Consider the following 27787-nt stretch of genomic DNA (forward strand, 5'->3'; position numbering starts at 1 on the left):
GGACGCCAAAATGGGAACTTGCTCCTCTTGACTGGGAGGAGGCGGCAGGGCAATGGCAGTCACAAGGACTCTCCAGGGAGAGGTGAGAGAAGAGAGTGGAGCCCCCCTCGTTGGGAAGGTTGGGGGGGTCAGGGCAGAGGTCAAAGGGACAGATGGAGGGGGTTTGGCATTTTTAAGGAATCCTGTGGTGATTTTTATTTTAAATGTTATCACTCAGGTTCTGATGTTCTTATAAAGCCCAGGTGTGTGCATTCTGAGTGCTGAAAGTGAGACAGAGCTGAGCACACCCAGCCGGGCCAGGTGAGCAGGGCAGAGCTGTGGGAAAGTGAGAGACCAGGTGACAGACGACTACACCTCACCTCTCGGGACACCTTCTCCTGAGCCCTCCTCCCCCAAGCCTGACCACTTACCAGGTAAGCTCCTTCAACTCCTCTCATCTCCCCCCTCTGGGAGCTCCTGTATGCCCCACTCTCCACCCCCACGCCCTCAGATTTATTATCTGCACAGAACCAGAGGGCTGTCCTTCCGAGCCCACGTGGATATGCAGGCAGCAGTGCCATTAGCTGGTGAATGGTTGTCTCCTAGCTGTGGAATGACTTTATTGGATGCAGGCAATGTCTGCAAGGGAGGGCTGTCTGCTCGGCCGCTGCTCTTCTCCCAGCAGAGGGCAGACCAGCCGGGGCGCTGCCGACAGCACCATCTCTGGGTGGGTGGGTCCATTAAGTGAAACGAGCTCCGCCTGCTGGAGAAAGTAGGCCTTGGCCTACTGAAGTATGGGAGGGCAGGACTGTCTCATTCTTTCAAGAAAGTGTGCTGCCTCTGGAAAAAGACATAGAAAAGGCTCTCGGCTGCCCTGATTCTGAGTAGTCTTAGCATGATGAGAGTAAGACTAATGCTGTGCCTAATGCTGTGCCAAGCACATTATAAGTATCTTCTTGCTTCATCCTCACGATGGACCTATGAAGTAGATGTGCTAATCATTCCCTTATAGATGAGGAAACAGAGGCACTGGGAGGTGAAGTGATGGACCCAAGGCCACACAGTTAGGGAGCAAGGATGCCACGGCCACACTAGCCTCTTAGTGCCAGGGACATTTCATGAACAACATGCAAGGAGCAGGGGAAGGGATTAGAATGTTGTTGGCAGAGAGTATGACCTGGAAAACCTGACTTGCTCGCCTGTCAAATGGTGGCCTCGGGGAGTCAGGAGGCTTGGGTTCCAGTCCCAGCTTGGCCACTTTCCTCAGTCTTCTCATCTGTATAATGGGACCATGTCGGCAACCATTTCACAGGGTCACAATGCTGTAAGGAAACACGGACACTTCAGGCCAATAGAGAAGTGCTGGAAACAGAGGCACTGAGAGGTGAAGTGATGGACAAAGGACTCAAGGCCCTGGGGCTGGTAGAAACGGAAATGAACAAAGACTGAGGCTGAAACCCCGTGTGCTGTCTGAGTACCTGAGGACCAGACCACCCTCAGCTCAAGGCTCCCTGCTGAGATGTTCCCGGTGCGTTCATGGTGTGAAGGAGCATCACAGCCCCGACAAACAGAACCTTCCATGGTGCACACACAGTCCTCATCCACACAGGCATGTTTCTTTGGTTTTATTATTACAAACACACCATGGCTCTGCCAAACCTGGGAAATCCTGGGCTCTGCGTGCTCTCTGATCTACCTGGACAGGGCCACACAGAAGTGTCCAAGCCACATATAGACTCGAGACACGTTTGACAGAGCAGTTCAACTCATAGCTTATAATGACGCCATTTCTCCAGCTGTGAAAGAGCTTTACAAAAACTGTGCCAGGACATCCCCATGATACTGGGTTGCTTGATTCATGTTTTGGGAGCTCCATAAACTTCGGTTCCCTTTTCCGGAGCTGCTGGCATAGGCAGGAAAGTCCATGTGTGGGACAGGTCCTTTCTGGAAGTAAATGTAAGGCAGTGACGTCCAGGTCCCTCCATGAAGTGGGTTAACAGCCATGTTCAGAGAGAACAAAATAAAACTACATCTCTCTCCTTCCTCCCCCAACCCGCCCAAGGCTCATTATGGTGTGGCCCATGTACATTTAAATGTGATATTTGGTTTCAAAAACATTCAGTCTCTTTGGCAAACTGAGAGAAATCGGCAAGGAGCTGCAGAAGTGCATTCTTCCTGTGGTCCTCGCACTAGTGCTTCATTCTGTCTAATAGCCGCTGGTAGACAGGAGCTGAAAGAGAAGTTTGAAAGGTGAGAGGGATGCAGACTTCCCCAGGTCTGCCTAGGGCCTGTCAGCACGGCCTCCTCCTGCGTACTCCCCGGCACACAGCAGGTGCTCTGGGGTTTGTGAAACCTCCTGTCTTAATGCGGCTCTGAACCGGGCTTTTCTACACCTGCCGGCTTGGACCATGTCCTCACCGGTGGCTCCTGCCAAGCCCCTGTGCAATATTTCCAGGCTCCCAAAGCCAAGCATTTGCATCAACCCTAAAAGGTGGGTACTCTTATTATCTCCATCTTATAGAGAAAGAAATTGGGTGCTCTGCGTCTGACCTCGAAGGCCAGGCTTGCTTTATTGCACCGTGATGTATTTATCTATATAAAGCAGATGGTAGGTATGGCCTGCTTGGGGGTAAGGCCCAAACAAGTCAACGGGGACTTCAAACGCAGACCAGACTTACCTAGTTTCACAGAGCTCTGGGCAGCCTGAAAGAAAACACAAGGTGTCAGGTTTTCTAGAGAAAGGTATACCTGGCACCTGCTTATGGCAGTGGCTTCGCTCATTGCCACCCCTGCTCAGAACAATTGCTGGGGATGAGGAAGGGGGACATGGAACTGCTGGGCCCTGGGGAGCCTCTCAGTTGGCCTCAGCAGCCTAAGTGATACGCAAACTCCTACCAAGTGGAGACTGAGGTGAACATTCCTGGGAGACCTCAAAGCCAGGCTTCCACCAAGACCACAGCCTAAAGCTTGGGGAGCTGGGACTGCACAGGGGTGGCGCTCAGGGTAGGAGCTCAGGGCCAAGAACCCTTCCTGAAGGGCACCAAGGACACCCCTCTTCCAAAGGGAAAGTGACACATTCCAGCTGCAGGCCTCTGGGTTAAGGACTACCTCCTGCAGGCTCTTCTTTTGAAGTGCAAACCTTCTGTTAGGTGCCCACTGACCAGAAGTAGCAAAGCAACCTGAGCGGGGCTCCTGGGCCCTGGGCAAGGTTGGAAGCAGAGTGAGAAGCACAGAAGCGATCAGAGAGGTCCTGAGAGGGGGTGGGGCTAAGGCAAGGAAGGGAGGCTCCACACACACAGCTGGTCTTGTATCCAGAACCCACACCATGGTCCAGGAAGCCCCAGTATCACCCAAGGGGGGCCATGTCATGGAAAGCAGAAGGGGAACTTGAAGGCCCAGGCTCAGGGCAGGCCAAGCCGGGCCACGGAAGGTGAATTCCTTGGAGATGGATTCTGGAGCTGTATCTGTTGTCCCCAGCAGTGGCTTCCCTACGGACAGAGACTCAGAGGCCTCAGTGTGAAGGCCTGGGCCTTTGCCCACGAAGGAAGCAGGGGCTGCCTGGGTTCTTTTCCCTGAACTCCACACAGGATGGATGCCCCAATGGGAGAGGGAAGAAGATCCAAAGAGAGCCCTGGGACAGCAGCCAAGGAAGACAGGGGATCTGGAGAGCCCCTCCATGGGCCCAAGAAGAGGACCCAAGGCTGCTCAGACCAGGGCGAACCTAGCAGGCATCTTACCCTGGAAAATGCTGACGCCTGTCTGAAAATTTCAAGTGCAGAGTCTGCAAGTTCGTCCCCTCGTTCCTGAGGTCTGTTGGCTGGGGATGAAAGGAAAGGCAGCTTCGGTGAGAGAGAAACTATTAGCATGTCATTCCTAACAGCCATGACTGAGGGGCACTGTTGGGCTTTCTGGCTCACATTTTCCAATGAATTTTCCCCTTATAACTTTCATAACGCATGGCAGAATTTGGTCCGTGGGGAGCGAGCACAGAGAAAGGTGGGTATACAAGCGAGGACAGAGGCTGGACTCAAGTTCGGCTCTACCCCGTGGTCAGGAGAGCTGCCAGGGGGCGTGGCGCTGTAAGAACCACGTTCCCGGCGCCTGCCTGTGACAAACTGTCTGTGTGGGCTGAGGCGGCCAGGCAGTTCAGCAGAGAGGCTGTCCTCACGTCACTTGACATGGTGTCTTTGAAACAACAGCTCCAATTCGCTTTCAACCAGCCACAGAGATGCCGTCCATGCAGACTCAGTTTGCGTGGTGCGCCTTACTCCTAAATTTGCTTCGGGGAGTCTTTCTGTCCAACACCAGCAGCTAGAGAAGGGCCCAGCTGCTAACTGAGTGGGAGTGGGATGCCTCGGGGCCTCACCTGGCGGCTGCAGGACGCTGGAGATGGCATAGACCACGCCGTTGGTGGCCATGATGTCGGCTTCGGCAACAGGCTCCTTATTGACACTCACGACATTATTTTTCTGGGAGAGAAAGAGGCAACGGCTGTTGAACACAGAGCACGCTTGTCTCATTCATTCAGCAAATGTTTACTGAGCACTCCTAGATGTCAGATCCTGTGCTAAGGGCTGGGACACTGGTGGAAGGAACAGTCCCTGCCAGCTACAGACGACTGGTCTGGTGGATTCACTCTAGTCCCTTGTGTGGACTAGGCTCACTGTAATTTACAAATGCTCTATGTGTTCCTCACCCTCACAGCAGGGTATGGGGACGAGGCACACACTATTGCCTCACTTAACAGAAAAGGAAACTGAGATTCAAGAGAGGCCAAGAGCCTCCTTTAAGCTAAGTTGGTAGGATGGATGGGGACAGAAGCCAGGCCTCCAGGTCTGGGTAAAAGGCTCTTTCCACTTCTCCTCAATACCCTACTTAAGATTTTCTCACAGGAAGCACACCAGGGTAAATCTATCCCAGGATTTCCCGAACAGCCCGCATATCAGACCCAAGGGGTAAAAGGGGGAACTGAAGCCTGTGACAGACAAGACCTGACACCCAAATCTAAGAGCTGGAAGAGTCTCAGGTGACCTGCATAAGTCAAACAAGTCATCCCTGCCTCCCTACATGACTTCCCATGCTCTGGAAAGAAACCGATGAGCAAAGGGATGGCTCAAGGTCAGGAGAGAGCAGGGAGCAGAGGCTGACCCAGCTGCGTACTGGAAGAGTGGTCCCTCCACAGGGGGCGTCAGTGGCCTTGGCTGGTGCAGCTAGGGAGGCTCCAGGCAGCTCCAAAGTGGAATATTTATAAATGTGCAGAGCAAGGGAAGGCTCACAGATGGAGCATCAGAAGAAAAGCCTTTTGAGATGGTCTGGCTCATGGTACAATTCAGTGAGCCCTGGATTTGTGGGATGGAGTGGGAAGGGAGTTGGGGATAAATCTCTCAAGACATAAAAGTAATTGCCTATCATCTCCTTAAGGGAAGGAAGACCTAAGAGCCTCTCCCAGATGCCAATCAGATGCTTCATTCTCTTGCAAATCTGGAAGTTCTTATTCATGTCTAACCATAATCCCACTTGATTTCCCTGAAGACCCTTTTCTATTTTCTTTCTTTGTACAAAATGCACTCAGAGGTTCAAGGTGTATCTTAGAGACTTGTGTGTGTCTAATGCCATTCGAGGGTGAGGTGCGCCTGGAACCCTGGTGGAAGGGCACAGCCAGCCTTTCAGTTTTCAGACACACTCACTGAGCTAACTTCCAGCTTGTCGCCTTGGAGAGACTTCAGCCGCACCAGGGCCCCGATGCCTCCGCTAACCAGGATTTCATCACCAATGTGGTATTTCAGGATGTTGGCAAGCTCCTTGGCATTGCCTGCGGGTTTGTGGGAAAAAAAGCAGAGTTAATCCCAAGGTTGGTAATTGGTGTGGTCAAGGAGGGCCCAGAGGAGAAGATACAAGTGGTCACCCCTGAGATGGAGAACTCCCTGCCTGGCTAATAAATACTCACTGAGCACCTACTGTGTGCTCTGCTCTCTGTCCCACAATTATGATCAGGGAAACAAGACACATGTCTGTGGCCATGGATCTCCCCTACAGTCATGGGCTGCTGGGTTAAAGAACATGCTCTCTGTGGTGCTGAGGAGTTAATCCATACTCCTCTGTGAGCATGACTCATGTTTCCATGAGCTAAATATTTGCTTGGAAAGCCAGGGACCTTTCCAGAACAGGCATCTGGGACATTTCATCATCAGCGTGGCTCCCGATGGCTATAACACAGTAGTAAAATATTTACACATTCTGCTCTCAAAAGCATATTCTGAGACGGCTATTTCCTGCAGGGAGAACTTAAAAGAGTCAACAGCTGCAATCTGGAGGAGCTATGGAGCCGATGAGGTCAGGGGCGAGGGGGGGATTCCCGCCACAGCATCTTTCCTCCTTACATCTCAGCATTCCTTCCAGCCCACATCAGCTTCTCCACCAACTGGGGAAGCATCCGATTGCTCATAAAGGTGCACAGGCATTTCCCAAATTAAGTGTGGGAGGCAATTCTTCAAGCTGCCAGCTGCTCTCTCATCTCTATCAAGGCTGCCACTACTGCTCACATTACCGGCCAAATGGCTGAATTTCCCCAGGGCTTATGGACGGCTATTTCGAGCATCTTGGAATTGAGAACAGAGGAAGTTTTAAAGCATTTTGGAGAGTTCGCTTGGTTATTGACACATCCACATTAATGCTGTGTGATGGAGCCAACAGGTACCAAGTGATTTCCAAATATACACAGCCCGCAGCTGGCTAGGCTTCCCCTCCGCAGAGACTCCGCCAGCCCCCGAGGTGCCAGGCCCTAACACCTGGACTGACCGCTGACACCTGGCTGGCGGCTGGCTCGCCACCCTCAGGAGTGCTGGGGTCTAATCCTGCCCCCGGCCGGAGGCACGGTGTCTTTGGGAAGCTTTGCCCTCACCCCTCTTCTCTCCCCACAGCTGAAAATGAAACAGAAGCCAGGAAGGCTCAGGCCACCTGGGGAATATTTCGTTCCTGCTGGACAGAGAGAAGGTGGAAAGTTTATGTTCAGAACGGACTTCCCTCTTCTCAGGAACATACGTCAGTATCAGAGACATAGACGTTCATTTAGCAATAAAGAAAATTAAACAGGACACAAATTCAGCTCATAGCTGCCTGAACTTTCTATTCCGTTCCAGTGCAGGATGGGAGGTGTGGACTATGTGGGCCCCAAGGTCTGGCCAATGTCCTTCCTCCTCAGGCCCACCTTTCTGTGATGGGTGGAAGTGTCTCTCACGGACATGCGTCAGAACTCAACACCGCAGCCCTGTCCCCCGTCTCCCTGTCCCCCTGTCCTGCTTCCCCACCATCACAGCCATTACCGGTGGAAGATGTATGCCCAGCACTGTGGGGAACACCTCATTTAATCCTCACAACGCACTGAGCAAGGTACTCTTACCACTCTCCTTTTTCTAACGGGAAAGCTGAGGCTCAGAGAGGTTGAACAACGTGCTAAAGGTCACAGCTGGTAAATGTCAGAGCCAGGATTTGAACCTGCTTTCGGGTAGTCCGGGAGCGCAAGCTCTTGACCCCTAGATTTCTTCTCAAACATCCTCAACTACATTTCTAGGGCTGTGACTGGCTTCTTCGTCAAGCTTCATCCCAAGGGACATTTAAAGCAGGTAAAAGGTTCATTATCACTGTTCTCACAGGTCCTGAGTGGAAGCCATGTCTTGGTGACTGGTTGCTATCCACCCCGAAGTCCTTTCTGCTCTTCTCTGCCTTGTTTGGTACCGGGAAGGTACTGCTGTGAAATGTGTCGTCCGGGCTCCCTCACTCACCCCCCTATAACCAGCTGACAGGAGGCCCGGCAGGCAGTGGGCGTGCGGGAGGAGACGGGCTGAGGCTGGTGGTGACCATGGTTCTGACAGCAGCTGTATGTGGCTCTGGCCACTGTCCTGTGCCCCTCATCCAGCTCTCCCTGGTCCTGCCCACCCCACCCTGTCCCCAGGCCTGGGGTGGTAAAGGCTTCCCATGGTTGTTAGTCCCTGGGAGCCATTACCCTTCGCTAGATCCTTAATCCAGCCCACAGATCTGCCAATAGCTTTCTCATTACGTTTCTTTCAGTCAAACCCTTTGTAATGTGCCAACTCTTTCCTGCTGGGACCCTGACTAATATAGTTACTTCAGAAAAGCTGAAAAAAATGTATGTAAAAAGCTGAAAAAAAAGTACCCAGGAGTTTGTTCAGCTCTCCCGGAGGCATGGCTTGGAAGGCTTCATCGGTGGGAGCAAAGACTGTGTAGACCCCTTCCCGGTTGAGCGTCTCTGTCAGCCCTGCAGACTGGATGGCGGCCACCAGCATGCTGTGGATACACAAACAGAAAATGTCACCTGCCTTGGGGGGCCGTCACTTTCCCACACATACCTCTCCACTGCAGGCAGGTGGAGCCCAGAGCACTGGGATTCACCCTGCCACCCTGTGCAAAGAAAAGGGGCGATCCCAGTCTGTCTCTTCTCTCCTGAATGCTTAGCTCAGCTAAACGGCCAGGAGTCAGAGGCCAGGGTGGGAAGAGGATGGGAGAGACCAGCAGCGTGGCTGCCCCGGAGACCGGCTGAGACACTGGGCCCCGGAGACGTGCTTCTGGGGAGGGTTTCCCAGGCTCTTGCGCAGGCGGCTGAACTCAGGGACAGAACACACTCAATGTCATGGCACCTAGTGGTGAATGAGGTAGTCAGAAACGGAGAAACGGGCCACAAAACGGCACAGGAAGCCTGAAGAGTAGCAAGAAACGTTCAAGTGCAGTTAGTAGATACTACAGAGTGAGAGAGTGAGACTCACATACATTCAAAACCAGGTGCTCAAAAAACCAAAAACAAACAAAAAAACCCGCCAAAAACCCATGTGCTCAGCTCACCTGGGACTTCAGATTGAGAATGGGATGCCTTCTTTGTACTTTAATAATAAAATGCCAGCCCTTCCTGTTCCCCATGGATGTGAGGCTTACACTCCCAGAAATAACCCTTTTTTTCAACTTAGGCTAAAGATCACCCTGATCTTTTCCACACCCAAAGCCTGGAAGGTCACACCAGCATGTAACTAGTGTTCACTGAGCCCTAGAGGGAGGGGGCAGCTTGACAAATAGCTGACACCCACATCCTCTCCAGCATGACCGCTTGGCAGAAGCCCCGCCCTGGGATGGGCTGGTTACCTGAAGCGATTGTCCCCCTTCAGGACGTCCATGACGGTCCCCACTGGGGGGGTCAGCATCCGGTCCATGGTGAACAGGGTCCCGTACCTTCCCCTCTTGTCGTGGGCGGCGATACAGCTGTTCTCGATGCACAGGCTCTGTGGAAGGGGCGCAGAGACAGGATGCGTTATCCCCCCAGGTGGAAGCCCCCTGACTTGTGCTGATGGCTTTATCTACAAACATCAATGAATATATATTGGGGTGGGTTTTCAAGAGTAGGATAAAATGATGTGTTTTCTCCAGGAAAGAAAAACATAAAAATGGTGTTCCTTAAGGAAAGAGGGCCGTAGAGGCCCCAATAAAGTCACAAAGAGGCCCCGAAATGAGAATCTCATGTTACATGAGGTCCATCAACCATGATCAAATAAGTAGGTTGGGTCTATTGATTGATTTATTTAACAGATGTCAACACTCTTTGTTCAAATGGTGCTGGCTGGTCTCCAGCAAGAGCTAGGCTGTGTTGGGCTTCCTGCTTGCTATTCCAGGGTAACTTTTGGGTCTGAAGAGAGAGACGAGATAGGAGAGAAGAGAACCTTTGGACCAAGGAGGGCTGTGCTTCAGTCAGGGGGCTTCTCTTCACATAAGCTAAGAAGGATTCAGACGTCCAACCCCCGCCCTTTGCCCATCCTCTGGGTGCAAGGTGGATGCTGCCCACCCAGCCAGCTCAGACAGGCGTGTGGCTTCTTCCCCAGGGCCTCCAGGAAAAGAGGGTCTAATCCTGCACAATCTCATCGATCCTTTGATATCAGATATACTTTGCAGAAATTCCTTCCTTCCTTATCAGAAACCAGTTCACGGGCAAGCTCCAGGTTATTGAGGACTTTAAAAAAAACAAAAACTAATACAGCTTCTATTTTTTAGACCTGAGACAAGGGAACATGACCCAGAACTTACGTTACGATAAACAAAAACTCTTAGTTTTTTGCCGCCCAGAGTGTCCAGGGTCTGTCCGTGATACAGATACTTGGAGGCCAGCTGGTCTTTAACCATGTGGTTCCGAAGCAAATTCTTCATACGGGCGTCAATGTGAGGGGCTCCATCTGCAAGAGGAGGTGTGGTCAGGTCCAGGGGCATGCCCCAGAAAGGAAGAGCAGAGAGAGACATGTGGCGAAGAGCTCGCTGTCCTTGACTTTGGAAATGGAGATTGAGAAATCAAGTGAGGCTGCAATATTCCTTAACATCTGGCACCTTCTGTGACTTACAAAAACACAAGAAGGTCCAGCTAATCAAGGGGGTTTGGAGTTTTGCCCTAAGAGGGAGGGGAATGCATGGACACAACTTGGCCCAGGTCTCGGCCTTCCCCGAGGCCAGGACTCAGCTGTACTCTGACGCTGACCACCTGACTAGCACAATGGCCATTGACCCTGCAAATAAAAAGGCAGGGGAGTGCTCTGCTCCCCCGACAGATGCAAGCCCTTGATTCTGAGGACCAGAGCCCCAAACGCATTCTCTGCTCTGCCAAAGAGAACAGCAGCAGCTCTGAAGTTCCCGGGGAAGTCACATCTGCTTTCAGTTGAGCTGGGGGGCAGTGCTAATGTCCCACAGGGTGATGTAAATCAGGGAGGTGACAGCGGGGGGGCAGCTGCCACCAGTGACACCCTCACAGGGATGCCTTCCTGACGGTACCTTTGAAGACAGAATTCAGGGGGGCCAGGAGAGTCAGCCGCTCATTTCCAGAGAGGTGAATGCTAAGGCCCGCTTGTTTGAAAAGGTCAATGGCGGTGGAAACATCGGACTCTGCTGCCAACTCAAACAGCGTCTTGGCTACGAGGAAGGAGAAAGTGGGTTCAAAAGTTAAAAGTGCTGTTTTCATTTATCATTCATTCACCCCAGAGCATGACATACATCAGCAGGAATGTCACTTCGTGAGTCAACAACGCCTCTAAACACTGCTGGGACGCTGCGGGTTCGTGTCATCAGGGGACTGTCACCCAGAAAACCTCGTTGGTCGGGGAAGTGAGGTGAGGTTTGGTGGGGCAGAGATCAGCCACTGCCCCAGCCCTCAGGCAGGGCACTAATGCCAGGGACAAAGACAGCCACCCCACGTCATGGCTTCTGAAGAGCAGATAATGCCAGTGACCACACCCATGGAAAAAGCGTTCCTCTGGTTTGGTTTTTCCTCTGAAAATTCTTCACTCATGGGCAGTGGACTTGCCTGGAATTCCAGAGTGGGGCTAGGATGCTGAATGAAACCCACGCCAAAGCCCATTCGGTCATTCCTCCCAGGGTCACCCTGGGGTGTTTAGACACTACTGAGAAAGCAACTGCCCTCTGTGCCAACCAGAACAGGCAGATCTTCAGAAAGGCTCCTATGATTGAGTCATTCCCTCCCCACTGCCTCCAAGACAACGTCTGGAATCCCAAGCCTGGATTCTCCATAATGTGGCCGCAACCTACCGGGTTCCCAGGCCTTCTCTCCCGAGAGACTGTGAGCTGGGCGCAGGCAGGGAATTGGCCCCAAAGATACCTGAATTCCCCCAGCCCTGCCACCATGGATGGCAGAGGGGACAGTGTGCCTGGTGGGTCCAAGGCCCACCGAGGCCTGGCTTACCTGAGTCTGGGATGAGCAGCTCGTCGATGAAGTGGATCACACCGTTGGTGGCCAAGATGTCTTTGTTGGAGATGATGGCCTTCCCGTTGATGGTGAGCATGTCCCCGCTGCAGCCCACATCCAGCGTCGTGCCCTGCAGGGTCTCCACGGACAGCCCCGCAACAATGGCTTCGGCACACATGGCTGACTTCAGGATGTGATTGTTCAGCAGGTCTGGGGGCCAAACAACACAGGTGGTCGGCGCCGCTGCAGGCTGCCCACAGCTGCGAGGATTCTGGTCTCGCCCACGCTGACCCGAGGCCGTGGCACCACCTGGCCCGGATCGCCCTCTCCTCCTGCCTGCTGTCCTTCTAAAACTATCCGGGGCTCTGTGGTCAGACTGCCTGAACCTGAATCCCAGCTCTGCCACTTACCAGCTGTGGGACCAGGACAAGCAATCTAGCCTTTTAGAGTCTGAACTTCCTCAGCAGCCAAATGGAGATGAGCATAGCATTCATCTCCCAGGGCTGAGGCAAGGATGACACTTGAACTTCAGGCTAAATTCTCTTATTAGTACCTAAACTTCAGGAACAGGGGAAATGCTCAGATGAGTTTACCCTGGGACTTTGTATCTACTGACCTTAATAAAAATGTAAAATGTGGTAGGAAGAGGTGGAAATAGTAGCAAATGAGGTTATGAATTATTTGTACATTTGATTTGCTTTTGTACATTTTACCCAAAGGTCTTCTAGTTGCCAGGCTGTCTTAGGGGTTGGGAATGGTAACCAGGAAGATACGGTCTTTGCCACCCCACCCATAAATCATAAATATAATCATTTATTTACTTGTCCAAATGCTGCCTTAGGGACCAGGCAGGGGCTGGGGGCCCTAAGGAAGCTACAAGGAGCAGACGAGGGGGCCGTGTCCCAGCCCCAGCCAGGCAGAGCAGGTTCTGGGACTGCCGCTCACCAAAGTCACCAAGGCCCTTTGTCTTATGTTCCCACCGCAGAGGCAAGTTTCAATTTGTCCTGAGTATGGGAGCCAAAACTGCGCTGTCATAGTCAGGAGGAAGCTCTGAGCAGCCTTGCAGGGCCATCGGTGCCTGCAGAAGTGTCGAGGGCCTTGGAAGCCAATGCTGACCCGATTCAGCAGGCGGGGAAGAGAAAGAATGGCAAGACTGCTATGGGAACGAGGCCTTGGGGATTTAGTTTCTCGGGTACGGAAACTGAAGGCAAGGGTGGGGTAGGGGTGATCTGCCAGGGCCACTCGCAGGGTGAGCAGGGCCAGGGCTGGAAGCCAGTCTTCAAACAGGGCACACCCGCCTGGGGCCGCTTCTCCCCTGTCTGCCAACCCACTGGTGACAACAGGACACTGTGGGATAAACTCGCGGCCTCTGCCTTCCAGCTGCCAGCCAACCCCCATAGAGGGCACTTGCTTTGAGCAAGCAGGTTATCGAGTAGTGAAAGGTAGGTGTGCATAAAGGGAACATGAGGGTGTTTTTTCTCCCTTTATAATAAGGAGTTCTGATACCTACAAGATAAAAATATGCTCTGTACAAAAATATGTTTTAGGAGCAGCATAGCTCTTAATGGAAAGTTAAATATGGTGCAATGCAACCACATCTTATCTCCTCCAGGAAGCTTCCAGGCCCCTCAGGCTGCATGTACCCCACCGTGTCCTGTCCTCATGGTGAGTATCCCTGTCACTCTGATCTTTTTTAAGCCTGTAGTCCCCACTAGGTTTAAACTTCCTTGAAGGCAAAGGCTGTATCAAGTTCACTTTTGTGGCCGTTACTGGCTCAGGCCAGACACACAGAGCAGCACAACATCTGGACACAGCAGGTCCCCACCTGTGCTTTCAGCAATGTGCCCTTTCCTGTCCCTGCCTGGCTGCAAGGAGAACCTCTTGCATTTATAGGTTGTTGGAAATGCATCAGGCATTGTATATAATAACTTTTCAAAGTCTGAATAGATTCAAAACAAATGAAGTCATCCCTGGATCATATCTGGAAGGAGTCAGTGTGGTTGGGGCACAGAGGGGACCGGAAGCCTGCTTTGCGGGGGGCTCAAGGATGACCAGGCAGCAGCTCACTGGCTTTGGAGCTGAAGGGGGCAGGGCAGGGGGTGCACAGAGCCTGGTCTCCCCTCCGAATCTCCTCACATGCTTGGTCCTTTCCCTCCTCCGGCAATAATCAACGCACGCCCTAACTTAGGCTCGCTGTGGAGGTGAGGAAGGACACGGCAATGAGGAGTCAAGAGCCAACTGCTGCCGTTTTTAAGTGTCATTCTTGATTACCCAGGACACCCCTGGCCAGATGCAGGATGGGTTCAAGGGTCAGCGCGATGATCCCATTTCAAGGATGCCAGGACCTGCTACCCTCTCCCGGTATCACCAAGCTGCTGCCCACCTGGCAGCCTCGTTCCGGCTCTGACCGTTTAGGCCTTTAACTCTCCCCGAGTCGGCCTGGACCTGCTCTGCACCTCCTGCTCTGCCTCGCTCCTCAGCCCGACTGTGTGCCCAGGCAGAGCTGCCAGACTCCGTATGCGCCCCTCTGACGGGGCTCTGCTCTGGCCTCCGCAGAGCAACGAGGCAGGGTGGCAGGCGCATGTCTGTCCTGGACGAGAGCAGGCCTTGGGCTCAGCGTGGCTGCTCTCGTGAGGTGGCAACATGAACGGAGGGGTGCTCACCTCTCAGGGCCTCTGGGTCCCCCAGGATCCGGTTCAAGGTCTCAGCGGGGATCTTCTCAAAGGCCTCATTGGTGGGGGCCAAGAGTGTGAACTGGCCATCACCTTCAAGCACGGTGTTGAGCCCCGAGGCAGCCACAGCAGCCTGTGGGGAAGGGGGGGGATGAAGCGCTCCCTGAAGGCTCTGGGAATTTCTGCAGACGAGAGACACACACACCCTCACCAGTCCTCCCTCAGAGGGCTCCAGGCTTTTGCAGAAGCCCAAGACGAAAAGAAAGGCTAACCAAAGCCCACCTCCTACCACGGCCTCAGGGGCCTTGCCCAGCCTGAGCCCCAGCGCCTCCAGCCACGCCTGTTACTTCCTGTGCCTTCTCCCTTCCCACCTCCAGCCTGGGCCCCTGTCCTCCCCCCTTCTTTGCTTTCTCTGACTCATTTCTCTAGGTAGTCAACTCGACATTGCCTTCCACCCCCCCACACCCTGCTACCGACCCCCCAATGAAAACAAGTCTGTTACCCTGACCTGCACAGATTGCTGTCCTGCTCACGGTGTAATTAAATAGTTATTGGTAATAATTATTGTATGAGCCCTGTGAGTGTAAGGATCGTATCACCCATTATCTACAGAGCAGCCAGAATGATCTAAAAGCATAAATGGCGCCTGGCTGGTGTGGCTCAGTTGGCTGAGCATCATCTGTTGCACCAAAAGATCGCTGGTTCGATTCCTGGTCCGGGCACATGCCCTGGTTGCAGGCTCAGTCCCCAGTGGGTGGCGTGCAGGAGGCTGCTGATCGACGTTTCTCTCTCATCAATGTTTCTATCTCTCCCTCTCCCTTCCTCTCTCTCAAATCAATAAAAACATATCTATATAAAAATAATAAAAATAAAAGCATAAATGGCTTCCTAATGCTCTCAGGATGAAGCTACACTCCTTTGCCAGGTCTGCAAGGCCCTGAAGGAGCTGGCCCTTGCCCGCCTGGCCATACGCCCCTCTCCTTGTGGTTACCTAGTTGTCTTCCCTCTGGCCCCACTGGCCTCCTGCTTACATCCGAGCCTTCACTCATTTCCTCCTGCCCTCCCCTCTGCCGGCTGAGCTTTTGAACCCGAGTTCTGTATAACTGGCTGTTCTCCTCCTTCAAGCCTCAGCTCAAGAGTCACCTTTCCCAGAGAGGCCTTTCCTGACCATCAGTACAAACTAGCCTCGTCTGCTCACCACTTACTGATCACACGCTTAGCACAATCTATGGGAACCTTGTTTGTTTCTTGTCTGTGTCCCCAGAAAGAATGTACATGCCACTGAGGACAGAAACGTGCACGTCTTGTTCACCTCTCTACCCTTGGCACACAGAACAATGCTCGGGAGGCAGCAGGTGCTTAACGGTGTGTTTGCAGAAGGAAAGATGGGCATTAGAGAGAAGCAGGGAAGGAATACGTGCCAAAACTAAACAGGGAGAGGCGGTCGCTCAGTGAGGATCAACTGATGTTAACCAAAAGGTGTGCCACCCACTCTGTGGGAACATCATTCCCACGCAGACTCCTGACCTATGAGTGACCCGGAAGGAAAGCAGGGAAGAGCTTAGAAGGCAGGGTCCCCAGGACCCTCCAGAGCCACTTCCTGAGGCCACCGCAGTGCGGCCAGCCCGGGGTGTTTGTCTCTGTGTTGGAAATCTCCAGGGGAGGAACCACCCCACTCCCACTCAGTATCCTTTGTGGTCAGGAAGTTCTCCTTGAATCAGGGCAAAACCCCTGACAGGGCAGCCTGTGTTCACTTCCTCTGAGCAGCTGTTGCCAAGAGGAACACCGGCTTGCCACTCCACTTGTAAGACAAATGTCTTCTGGACAGTGGGGAAGGGGCAGTATTCCATGGTGTCTGTCTGCTGGCCTGGGCTCCGAGGACACACGGGTGTGACTGAAGCAGGGCTCCCATGTGGGGACACGTGGTCAAGATCAGGCACCCTGACAGACCATTTATTCTAGTCCTGCCTGTGGGAACCACCACCTGGGAGGAAGTGCCCTCCCACTCTGGAACCCACAGTGCAAGACCCTGTCCTGCCGTGGCCACAAACCACTGAACTTCCTGGGGGAGTCAAGGAAACGAAAGCTTTACAAAGGAGAAGATAGGCTAAGGGAATTTACAGCAGATTATGATGTTTCCTTGTGGCCAGGCTGAGGGTCTGATTAGTGGATTCTCCAAGTTCATGGGCATTTAGAGGAACTTGCTCCATGTCCCCTAGATGCCCATGAACACGGAGAAATCCTCAGCTCCTCCAGCAGAAGAAGCCCCTCTCGGGAGGCAGTGTAGGCTGGGCCTCCTCCCAGGTCGGTCCCTCACCCGAAGGGTCTCGAAGGTGTCCTCGATCTCGATGATCTGCTGGATGTTGTTGGTGGTGGTGGAGATGACCTTATCAATGAGGTGCACCACACCGTTGGTTGCATGGTGGTCAGCCTTCAGCAGCCGGGCACAGTTGACAGTCACGATCTGCCCAGAGAAGGAGCGAGGATGAGCAGTTAATACGTCAAAGCACAATCTCGAAGCCCCAGGCAGGGAAGACACAGCACAGAGTGTGGGTTCCACAAGATGGGGGACAAGAGGCCCGAGGAAATGCAGGTACAGGAGGCAGAGGATTATCTGTAGCTGTCACCTGCGGGGCCAAACCTCAGAAACCAGCCCACACATGGATCAGGAGTAAGCTCAGTGTGGGCACAGGGCAATGCTGTGTAACAGGGGTGCCCTACCCCATTGGGATAGTGGTGGATGTGGATGTCCGAGTTCTGGTACATGGAGGTGAGGGCCATGCCATGCTTCAGCTCATCCGTCAGGACCCGTCTGTTCACCATGTGGTAGCGAAGGGCGTTGAGCAGCTCGATGTTGACATTGCTCACCAGGGAGTCCAGCACTTCCTAGAAGGTCAGTGTGACATTCAGGGGGCTGCAGACCCCATGCTCAAGAGATGGGTCATTGCTACCCTGGCAAAGATGTTCTGAAGCCCCAGTGACCCGGCCTTGATTCTGCCAAGGACCCCTCCTCAGAGAACACTGAGGGCTGTCTGAACAATTCGCAGCAACCTGGTGAGGTATATTTTAGCTCAAGTTCCCTGGCTTTGTCTGAGGGTTTCCTGAAAGTGGGAAATCACTAGAGTCTCGTCTTGCGTGCCCACCAGCCCGCCCATCTGGGGAGAGTTCCCAGTAAGAGTCCCCTGGACAGAAGGAGGTCATCTCACAGCTGACAAGGAAGCCCAGGCCTCGTTGCTGGGGGCAAAGATGGTGAAGCTGCCGGGACCTTCCATCTCTGGCCTCAGCTTCTCTGTGCGGTCCGTGTATAGCTGAGTGGTGGTCGATCCAACGACTCCCAGCGTCTCGTAAAGGTTTGAGAGTGGTAGGGCTGCAGGGGCAGAGGACAGAGGAGGGACCCGTCTGTGAGGCCACCCCCACCAGACCACACCCTCCCCTGTCCAGAGAGGACGGCACATCGCAGGAGCGTGTGGGCAGGCCCAGAGCCAGCCTACCACTGGGGGAGCCTAAAGCTTGTCCCATGCTTTTTAAAATAGTTCAGTCAAATGCCTCCCTACCTGAACTCAACCAATTGGTAATTTTTAATCATTTTAACCACAGCAGAGCAGCCTTAGTTCACAGAGATTTAGATAATACAGGCAGGAATGTACCACCAGAAATAGATATCCTAATTACAAATTAGTCTGACAGATTTATCTAGTTGTTAAAACTGGTTCCCAGGATGAAAGAACTTTGCAAGTCTTTGAGGTACTTATTGTATTTAAGTAGCTTAGGTGGGACTTCGCCTCACAGAGTGAACTTAATGTTCACTTTACAGGGCATGAAACAAATGCTCGGAGGTTGAGCTGGCCTTCTGAGGTCCTGCTCCTTTCCCAGTCTGTATTTCCCACCTGTCCTTCCACTTAGGTCAGGAACACCAGGGCCCAGCCCACGCCAGCCACACCTCCCTCGTGACCTTGGAACCAACCAAACTGCCCCCTTCCTTTTAAGTCTCAGTCTTACATTCTCAACTAATAAAATAGCAAATATTTCAAAGTTAAAAAAACACACTCCTCTGCACAGTCTCTGGTGGTGTATGGAAATAAAAGGAAGACTTGAAATTCACAGCTGCCACGTGGTCCTTGGCCTCGTGTGGCCATGTGTGGGACCCTCTGTTGCCTGGGGGTGAGCTTGCCTGGCTTGCCACTCTCCTCCCTCCAGAACTCCAATGGGCCAAGTGTCCACAGAGCGAGGCGGGGGTGGCTTGCCGTTCCCAGCTCAGCCAGAGACCATGCCTATCCCATCTGCTCTCTAGCAGGGCTGGTGAGAAACGCTGGCTGTGTTCAGAATCACTCCCAGCCAGAGGCATCAAGGCCAGGAGCCTGAGAAGAGCATGTACAGGTCAGAATTGGAGTGTGTTCCATCAGCTTGTCAAGGAGGTCGGCTCGAACAGGAAGGAGCGGGAGGAAACTCAGCTTTCAGCTGCCACCCTCTGGCCCTCACGCAGCCTAGAGGGGAGAAAGTCCACACAACCTCCTTTCCCGGACCCCCCCCTCAGACTCTGCTGCCTCCATCTGCACCCACAAGCAAGGCCGGGCTTGCTCACCTGCTGGACAGCCCTTCTCTCCCGGGACCTTTTCATATCCAGGACAGCACTCGTAGCTGATGACTCTGCAATGAGACACACAAATGCGGTATTAGCAGGGCTTCCCTCCTCCTCACACGCAACAGGAGGAATGCCCTCCACTGACGAAAAAGGGCAACAACGGGTAAGCCTCCTGCTCGGGAAGGACTCGCTCACCAAGTCCCGTCGGTGCCTTTCATGGGCAAGGAGCTCGTCCCTCCTCAGCTCTGCCCAAAGAAATCCACCCGGGGAATGGCCAGGGGGCTGTGGCAGTGTGTTCAACAGCAGGATTTGAAAAGCAAACCAAGAACTTATCTCCAGTGTAATTCCTGGGGACCCAACAGGTCCCAAGAGGCTGTGGGGAAGCGTAGAAAGAGCCCTGGACCTCCTGTCCCGGCACCAACTAACTGGGACCTCTCCAGGCAGTCCTGTCTTATCTCTGGGACTCAGTTTCCTCATTTGTGAAACATATGTGTGTATTGTGTGATGGCCGCTGGTTTAAGTCTCTCATGGCCTTCAACTCTCCACTGAATAACCAAGAAGGGTAGCATGTATATGATCAAGTTTTTCTCAGTCGTTACAATCAAACTTTAAAACTTTAAAAATTAAAAGAAAAACAAAGCTCTGGTTATCAAGATGCTTTTTTAAACAAAATTTAAATTAAAAACAAAATTTTAATCAATGAAAACATTTATGTGGTTTCAATTGAAAATATGCAAAGGATTATATAGCCAAGTGCTCCCCGCCCACCCTGAACTCCCAGCAATTCCATCAGCCTTCCTGGAGGCGAGCGATATTGCCAGCTGGCAAGATTCTTTGTATTTGGAGGAACGAGACTGGCGATAACACAGTTTTGGACTTTGAAATCATTTGGCAGAGAAACTTCAACCTTTTTCTTGTTCTAGCTCAGACCAGTCCATCATGGAACATTTCCCTCCTTCCTGAGGTCTGAAACCCAGCTTCAGCTAACCCAGAATTCTGGGGAAGCCCTAAGAATTTTAAATATCGTTGCAAGGAAGTTGCTGCTCTAAAAGCCTTGCCTGAGAAAGGCTCGTTTCGCACCCAGCCCCCGAGTTCTGCCTACGGCCACCCCTGCACTGGCGCTGTGGGCACAGTCTCTCCTTGGCAGCCCTGGACCAGATGCAAACAGCCATGTCCTGCCCCTTCCTTTGGGACAATAGGGGACTCAGACCGGGTTTTACCACAGAACAGCTCACCATGCTCTCAGGGGCTATGTTATGATGTCACAGAAGAGAGGCAGGCAGATCGGAAAGAAACGGCTTTGCAGTGGGGACAGGTGCTCTCGACGAGCCCGCACACTCCGCTCGCATTCACCGGAGTCATCTCAGGGAAGCCCTGGGGACTCATGAGAAGACGAAGCCTCGTCCATCGGTTATCCAAGGTGGCATCTCAGAGCTGGACTGGCTAGGGTTCTCAGGCTGCCTGGATCTATGTGTGTCATTGGCCCGAAATGCCCTCCCCCCAGGGTATGGCCGAGGGGTGACAAGCCATGCACATTTCTCTTGGTCCTGGTCTCTCCATCTTTCTGCCTTTCTCATCTCCCTTCTCTCCGGCCCTCCTCCCATCCTGTTCCTTTCTAGTCCTTCATCCCTATACTCGTAAGGCCTAAACAGGCTGCTAGTCTCAGGGCTCAACTCGACTGACCCACAATTTTATCTTTGAAAACTAAAGTAAAATTTGATTGATACTCAACCTTTCAAAGGCAGCATGGTGTAAAAGAGTAAGTACACGAGTCAGGAAACTTGGTGTGTGATCCATCAGTAACTAGCAAGGTGACCTTGAAAGTCCACCCTCTCTGAGTCTGTTCCCTGATCTATAAAATGGGATGAAATTAAAGTAGATGATCTCTAAGGTTCCTTCCAATCTCACACTCACAATTCTAGTCAATAGGATTATTTCTGGGGGAGGGGAGAGAGAAAGTCTATTTCAAAGAAGGACAGTGCCAGCTTCTCCCAGCTAAGCCTGGGGAGAACTCTAAGCCTTGAGCCCACAGGACCAGGGACACCCGTGCATGGGATCCCAGGCTTTTTGTGATAAGTACCCGAGTTCTGTGCTGGGGGAGGGGGTAGGATTAGGTGAAGTCTCCCAAAGCTTAGTTTCTTTCCAAAAGTGCCTGAATGACATTCCATGCAGTTGGAAATGCACAACTGGAGGATGGGTCTCCTCCTCAAAGCCTTCCCTATTTCTGGGGGCCCTTACATACATGGGTGCCGCGCACTCCATGCCTTGGAGCCCGAGTCTCGCTGGCCCTGGTGAGTCATGTCACTCACCAGAAGAAGACTCTTCTTCCAGGGTGTTGGTACCTGAATTCCATCCCCAAAAACCACAAGAGAGCTCAACAGCTCAGGTGACCTCATCAGGATTTCACTGAGGACAAAAGGAAACCAACTCCCCAAATGTAAACTGGGTCCTGGGTCAAGTGTGTGTGTGGCGGGGGGATGTGGTGAGAACGACAGGAGACGGCAGGAGAAACAGAGGGCTGGGGAGGAGGGCCAAATCTAAGCAGAAAAGTGTCGGCATGCAGAAGGGTGTATAGATGGAATCAGAAAGCTGCAAGGGCACTGAGGGACTAAGGGGTAAGATCACAGCTGGGGAGGGGCAGATCTAGGACTCCCCTCAAATTTCGTCTCGTCCAATCCTTTCCCATTGCTCTTGACAATGCACATATTTGGGAAACAGCAGACTGATTTGGAAAGTTTCACTCTGAGGGGACACAGGTGCTCTCTCCAAGTGATCAGAGCTAACCCGTTAGCATTCACTGTGCCTGTCCCGGTGGGCTTTCTGCACCCATGTTCCCCAGCAGCTGCACGTGGGTGGCACACTACCCCCAGCAGGAGCTGTGTTCCAGCTGAAGGCTTTTTCCTGGTTCTCTGTCAGGGAGTTTCTCCTAATCCTCTCGCCCTGCTGACCTCTCCCTCCACTGCCCTCCTGCTGCCCAGGCTGGCATCCTGGCACTCTCTAGGTGAGCAGGTGTCAGCGTGCCTCTCAGCCTGAGCCTAGCAGCCATATGTGCTGAGATCTGCCACAGCTGGCAGTGTCCCTGCTCTCAGTTGCCCCAGCAATACCAGCTCTCAGAACATGTCTACATGGCCTCAGAGACGCAGAGAGCAGCTGGAAACTGAAGACTGAGAAGACAGCCCATTGAGACAGTCTTGACCAAATCTTTCTGGACAAGCAGTCTCTGTTCTCAGTGTGTTGCTCCGGCCTGGAGAGAACACACATGCTGTAGGGAGATGGGGCTAGGGTCAACCACAGGGTCATGAGCTTGATGCCATCTCTCTAGGATGAAGGCAGCAAAGGACGGAGACCATGGGGAGTCCCTATCTGTGTCTCCCCAGTTCCTGGGCTTGCCTGTGCAGACAGGACCAATTTGTTGGTCTTTGAATTGAATTTCATCAGCAAAACTGCTCTAATTAAAGGCTCCTGGCTCTCTCTAGCCTGACACAGTCCAACAAGTAAAATCCTCAGGTCAGAAAAAGCATGAGACACTCATTTTTTTGTTCCAGCCTTCCTGGTCAGAAGAACAATTTGAGGAAAAACGTGAGGGACAGGGCCTGATGTAGAAGGCTGATTGGGGGACTATAAAAAGAGAGCGTCAATCCAGGGTCCATGAATAGAGATGCTCAGGAAGCTCTCCTCCAGCCCCCTCCAAAATGTTTACTCATGATTGGATTAAGAGAGAATTATTGGTGTTTCTCTCCCCAAATAATTTTCCAAGAAGTTAATTTAATAAGTTAAACCACTCTCTCCCAAGTATGTTTCATGCTTTTGGCTGGCTATTGTGGCTGTAAATACCCTAGAGATGAACTAGCCCCTGGACGTAGGTGGAGCAAGAAATAGAGCCTGAGAGCTGGTTTCCTGTGACAGAAGGTAAACCATTCAGTGTGTCATGATTTCCAAGAGGAATCGCAGAGCAAACACAGACCAACATTGTCTAGACACCCAACATGCCCGGCAGACTGGCTGCCTTGGAAACTCAGCTGAGCTTCCTTGAGCCTCCCAGAAGAAAATCAAAATGTTGAGCCTGCTGGTGAAAAGGGGCTTGTTTTAACCTACTGTCTCTCCCCGAAGATCCCACCACTACCCCATTCACCAGAGCACAGCCTGGTTAGTGATGATACTGCTTGCAGAAGATGTAGTTATGTTTAATTGTGGCAATCCGTCTGTAGTGTGTGAGGGCATTTTGGGGGCTCCTGGATGCGGACTATCTCCTCAGTTCCCCTGCCCTCCATCATCTCACTAGGGGTGTTGGGGAGGCCCGTTGTAGCAGGGGATTACAACGACACTAGACTGGGGATGAGCAACCAGGAGAAGGTTGGTGACTCTGGGCCAAATGGCCTCTGCTGACCCTGAGAAGGCCTCCCTGGGGTTCAAAGCCACAGGTTTTGGGGCTGTAGAGAGAAATCTGGGGCAGTTCACCCAGGCTCTATAGGGTTGCTCACTTGTGGATCACTGACATTAGCTGCTAGGCTTAATTCTCCCTGGGGGCTAGTAAGTCCCACTTAATAGCAGGTGACTTTGAGTAGGTTGCTTAGGCTTTCTGAGCCTCAGTCTCCCCCTCTATAAATGGGCTAATAACCATACTGATCTGAGAGGGTAATTGTGAGAACTGAATGAGCTTACATAGGAAAGTCACTTAAAGGAAGCTTGATATTTACTAAGAGCTCAGTTGTTGAACTTCTTCTTTAAAAACTCCAGGCATAAACATTAAAATTGAAGTTAGGTTAATAACTTCATTGCACGTAATGCCCTACACGAGACCACTGATCAAATCACCTTGTAATAAATCTCCCATAACACATCTATATAACTCAACAGATAGGGCCTGTATTAGTTTCTCATTGTTGCTATTATAAATTATCACAATTTTAGCAGCTTACAAAAACACAAATTTATTATCTTACAACTCTGGATGTTAAAGAGTCAGAAATTGGCCTTATGAGGCTAAAATCAAAGGCTGCATTCCTTCTAGAAGCTCTAGGGAAGAATCCATTCCTTATCTTTTCCAGCTTCTAGAAGATGCCTGCATTTTTTGGCTTGTGGCCACATCACTCCACCTTCAGTTCTCATTGTCACATGTCCTTCTCTGACTCTGATCCTCCTGCCTCCCTCTTGTAGGGACCCTTATGTTTACATTGGACTCACCCAATAATCTTAGATAATCTTCCCCTCTCAAGATCCTTAACTTAATCATAGCTGCAAAGTTTCTTTTTCCTTGTAAGGGAACATGTACACAGGTTCAGAGATTAGGATATGGACATCTTAAGGGGTCATTATTCTGCCTACCACAGAGCCTTACCCCAGATGGTACATACTCAACAGAATAAAATTCCATGTCAGCTAAGCTGCCTCCCAGGAGTTTACAGAATGGGATGGAACTTCAGGAAGCTGTGCCCAACAGAGGTGTTTGGTGAACCCCTGGTGTCCAGTGTGCATAAAATCTAAGCTATTTCAGAGACTTCCCATGGGTCCCAACTGGCTGGACAGGTATGAAACAGGGAAGGAGGTGCTGGTGTGGGTCTGGGGACAGCCCAGCTTCCCTAGATGGCTTCTCACCATCCTCTTTTCCTCTTGGGACCAAGGTTGTGGGATACAGGAAAGGGAGGACAAGGAGGGCTCTTCAGCTTCACTGCAATGTCCCTGGCTGCCCCGCCAGAATGAGAGCTGCTGGAAACAGCCCTGCCAGCTGATGAACAGCTCAACCATACTCCGGCTGGCTTTGTAAGAGGCAAGTTTCTAAGCTTTAATGCAGCGCTGAAGAAGTACTAATATTTCAGCCCCTGGGCAAAGCACCACTTGCTCCTAGAGAAAGGGGAGTGTCCTGCCAGATCATCTTGGCTCTGGAGAAGGGCTATTAAGCTTGTGAAATGCGTTGTTTATGAAACAACTTCAAGACTTTTGGAATGGACAGCTGCCACTCCAGCCTGCCAGCTCCCGCTGGCCTCCTGGTGCCACATTTATGATGTCTGAGCTCCTGCGACGACTATTACAGTTCATGATGTCAACTCCAACTTGGCTGTTAACTAGGCCTCCCTCTCACTGGGGTTTGCACAAAGGAGGCCTGTGGAGAGGCAGCGAGGCTTCCTGACCACAATTTCCTGCACCATCGCTCAAGCTGCTGCATATAAAAATTTTATGGTTGCTGATCAGACTGGGGCCTAAAATCAGGGTGGGATGCCGTCTCCCTTTGTCTGATTAGCTATTGTATTACGCTGGTACTCTTTAGTATCTGAAATAAAAGCTAACTTAAATTTCCAAGTAATAAAATTCACTCAAGTCACTTAAATAGAGGCCCACTGGTAACCGTTTCCTGTAATAAAATCCATATGCTGGCTTGACAAATAGTACCAAAGACTCCGGTTCTTCTCTTTCAGGAAATGAAGAAAAGTTATTGTCTGAGGACAATGTAGTGTCTCCTAAAATGACTGCTAAGTGTAGCTAGTCCCCTCCTTCCCTCCATGCAGGTGGCTCCAGGCTCCTGGGTCTCTGTGTAACCGGACACTACAAAGTCTTCACCCCCCACCTCAGCCCCTGTGCTTGGTGTCGCTGGTCTGCTTTGGAGTTCAAGTTTTCCTTGGTGACCTGTGCTGTCCCCTTCCCTGTGACACTTTGCACCCTTTCACCCCAATTACATTTCTGTTCCAGCTTCTTCCCTGGAGTCTTGCTGAGCAAGTCCCCACTGCCCAAGCTGGCCCCTGGCTGAGACAGTCCTCTGTTCCATCCACCCCCATGTTTCCCATTTCCCAGTCTGGTCCTCACCTAAATACATGTACTGAGGGGCTCATTTTCACCAGGATGACATCAACTCCAGCCAGCACAGCTCTCTCCGCTTCCCTTCCTGACCACCCATGGCACTTAATTCCTGGGGGTCAGCTGGCAGCTCTGACGTGAGTCTCCATCCTAGATACACCCCCAAATGGCAAGGCTGCCCTTTCTCAGCTCTCTGACGATGGAAATGAGTTCAACCGCTTCCCCTTTCCCTCCCTGGGTTCACCAGACCTCTGCCAGCTCAGCTCCACCTTCCTGACATGCACATAATGTTCCAGGAAGGGACCCTCTTGCCCCAGATCATGAAGTTTTATATCAACTCATGGCTTTCTATCGTCATTTCCTCTTTTGAAGCTGCCCAAAGCAATGGCCACACTGAAGAGTTGAATGTGCATATCGTCCCCTCTGGCTCTGTAAGGCCAGGTTGACGGCTGGGCCCTGGCACCGGGCTCCGCTTGACTCCACCATACACCTCGCTTTCCGCACCCACCCCACCCATCTATTCCCTTTCCCAGGGCCCAGGGCGCCCTCCACCCGCGGTGTAAGGGGGCTGAGCCAACACGTGGCCACGCGCTCAAAGCCTAACCGGTTGGAGGGGAAGGCTGGGGCACCAGGACATCGCCAGCACAAGGCTGTGCTGCCAGTGCCTTGTCCTGGCACACAGGTAGAGGACACAGGCACAAGAGCCAGTGAGCCAAGGCGACTCACAGCGGTATCAGCCTGGGAACCGCCGGGGAACGTTACCCGTCTACTGCTAACTACTTAGGCAAATGCCTCAGCACAGGGCCACCTGAAATACCGGGGCCAATGCCACCCCGCCGCCAGCTTGACATCACAGTGGGTCCCATTTTTAGGGAAACCGGTCCTAACACAAAGGTGGAGTTCTTTGACACCCAGGGCTCTGACATGTGGAAGATGCTTTGGTCACCTTTCAAGAAGCAATTATATGGGCCTGGCTCTGTGTTTGAGTAATAACTGTTTATTTAAGCAGAGAATGTATGCACATGGAAAAACCAGAGTACTAAAGGTGTTTTTTGTTTTGTTTTTTAAACTTGAGCACCAAGAAAGGATCTGTGGTCCAGAATTTGTATAATCTCTTCTTGTCCTTAGTAGCAAGAATTATCCCTGGGTGTTTATTCACTGAACCCGGGAGGTGTGTCCCCTTAGCTCACTCGGCCCTCAGCTTTGAAGGTGGGCTTGGTCAAGCGGGGAGCCAGCTGTCAGGACCTGCCCTACAGGCTCCAGGGAGCTGCTGGCTTCTCCCCAGCTCTGCCATGGTCCCTAATTTCCCTCGATTCATACGAGGATGGACAAGTGAATAACATAATAAGCACCATAGTTGGGGTATTTATTTCCATGCACAATTTAAAGAAAGAACATTTTCCTGTCCTTCAGTTGGTTATAAAACTGGAGGAAGTATCTGCTCAAAAGCAATGTCACAAGCAATATTTTTAAAATTCCCCAACATGGGAAGGTGTTCAAGATAGTAGCTTAGAGTCAGTCTCTTAATCTTCCTATTATGCAGACAAGAGGAGGGTCAGGCCCTCGCAAGTGGCTCGGGAGGTTTCACACAGCACATCTTCCTGTCTGTAGGAAAGAGCCAGCTTTGAGATCTGTTGACGGTTGGCGCCAAAACAGATTAGGTTTCCACGGAATTCTGTTAGAACATGCACGCCACCCTGTTTCCACCCGGCAGCAGGTGGCCGGGGTGAATGCCACCTCCCTGCACGCTGACAGAGGCACCAACAAGCCCCACTGTAACCACACTGTTCCACACCCCGCTGGCACTTGCACTTCTGTTTGCGTGGCCTAGATCTGCAAGTTCTAGGGGTAATAAGATTAGCAGGTAGCCTTTCACATGCATGATTTCATTCAATCCTCATTATAATCCCATGAGGTCATCCTATTGTTATTTCCATTCTACAGATGAGGTAACTGAGGGCTCCAAGGTGAAGCAACTTGCCCAGGGACATGCCAAAGGGTTTGAATTAGGGAGTCTGAGCC

General features: G+C 51.9%; 1 protein-coding gene across 2 annotated transcripts in view; it reads right to left on the reverse strand.

Moving 5' to 3' along the window:
* Positions 1 to 1589: 1589 nt before the first annotated feature.
* The window catches only part of TGFBI (transforming growth factor beta induced), a 31947-nt gene continuing 5749 nt past the window's right edge, over positions 1590 to 27787 (reverse strand). The window contains exons 3-17 of one of the 2 annotated variants that reach the window (XM_087816362.1): positions 18977 to 19041; positions 17601 to 17761; positions 17116 to 17280; positions 16712 to 16858; positions 14386 to 14527; positions 11720 to 11932; positions 10795 to 10932; positions 10063 to 10208; positions 9130 to 9266; positions 8153 to 8283; positions 5667 to 5791; positions 4346 to 4448; positions 3717 to 3796; positions 2658 to 2682; positions 1590 to 2209 (exon numbers count right to left, since the gene is read on the reverse strand). In XM_087816362.1, coding sequence (XP_087672488.1) covers positions 2169 to 2209; positions 2658 to 2682; positions 3717 to 3796; positions 4346 to 4448; positions 5667 to 5791; positions 8153 to 8283; positions 9130 to 9266; positions 10063 to 10208; positions 10795 to 10932; positions 11720 to 11932; positions 14386 to 14527; positions 16712 to 16858; positions 17116 to 17280; positions 17601 to 17761; positions 18977 to 19041 — 1819 coding nt within the window. In that variant the 3' untranslated portion in view covers positions 1590 to 2168. The remainder of the gene's footprint in view (positions 2210 to 2657; positions 2683 to 3716; positions 3797 to 4345; positions 4449 to 5666; positions 5792 to 8152; positions 8284 to 9129; positions 9267 to 10062; positions 10209 to 10794; positions 10933 to 11719; positions 11933 to 14385; positions 14528 to 16711; positions 16859 to 17115; positions 17281 to 17600; positions 17762 to 18976; positions 19042 to 27787) is intronic. The other variant, XM_087816363.1, reaches the window with a different exon arrangement.

This window comes from Miniopterus natalensis, chromosome 4, assembly GCF_054644295.1.
Source record: "Miniopterus natalensis isolate mMinNat1 chromosome 4, mMinNat1.hap1, whole genome shotgun sequence".
Taxonomy (NCBI): Eukaryota; Metazoa; Chordata; class Mammalia; order Chiroptera; family Miniopteridae; genus Miniopterus; species Miniopterus natalensis.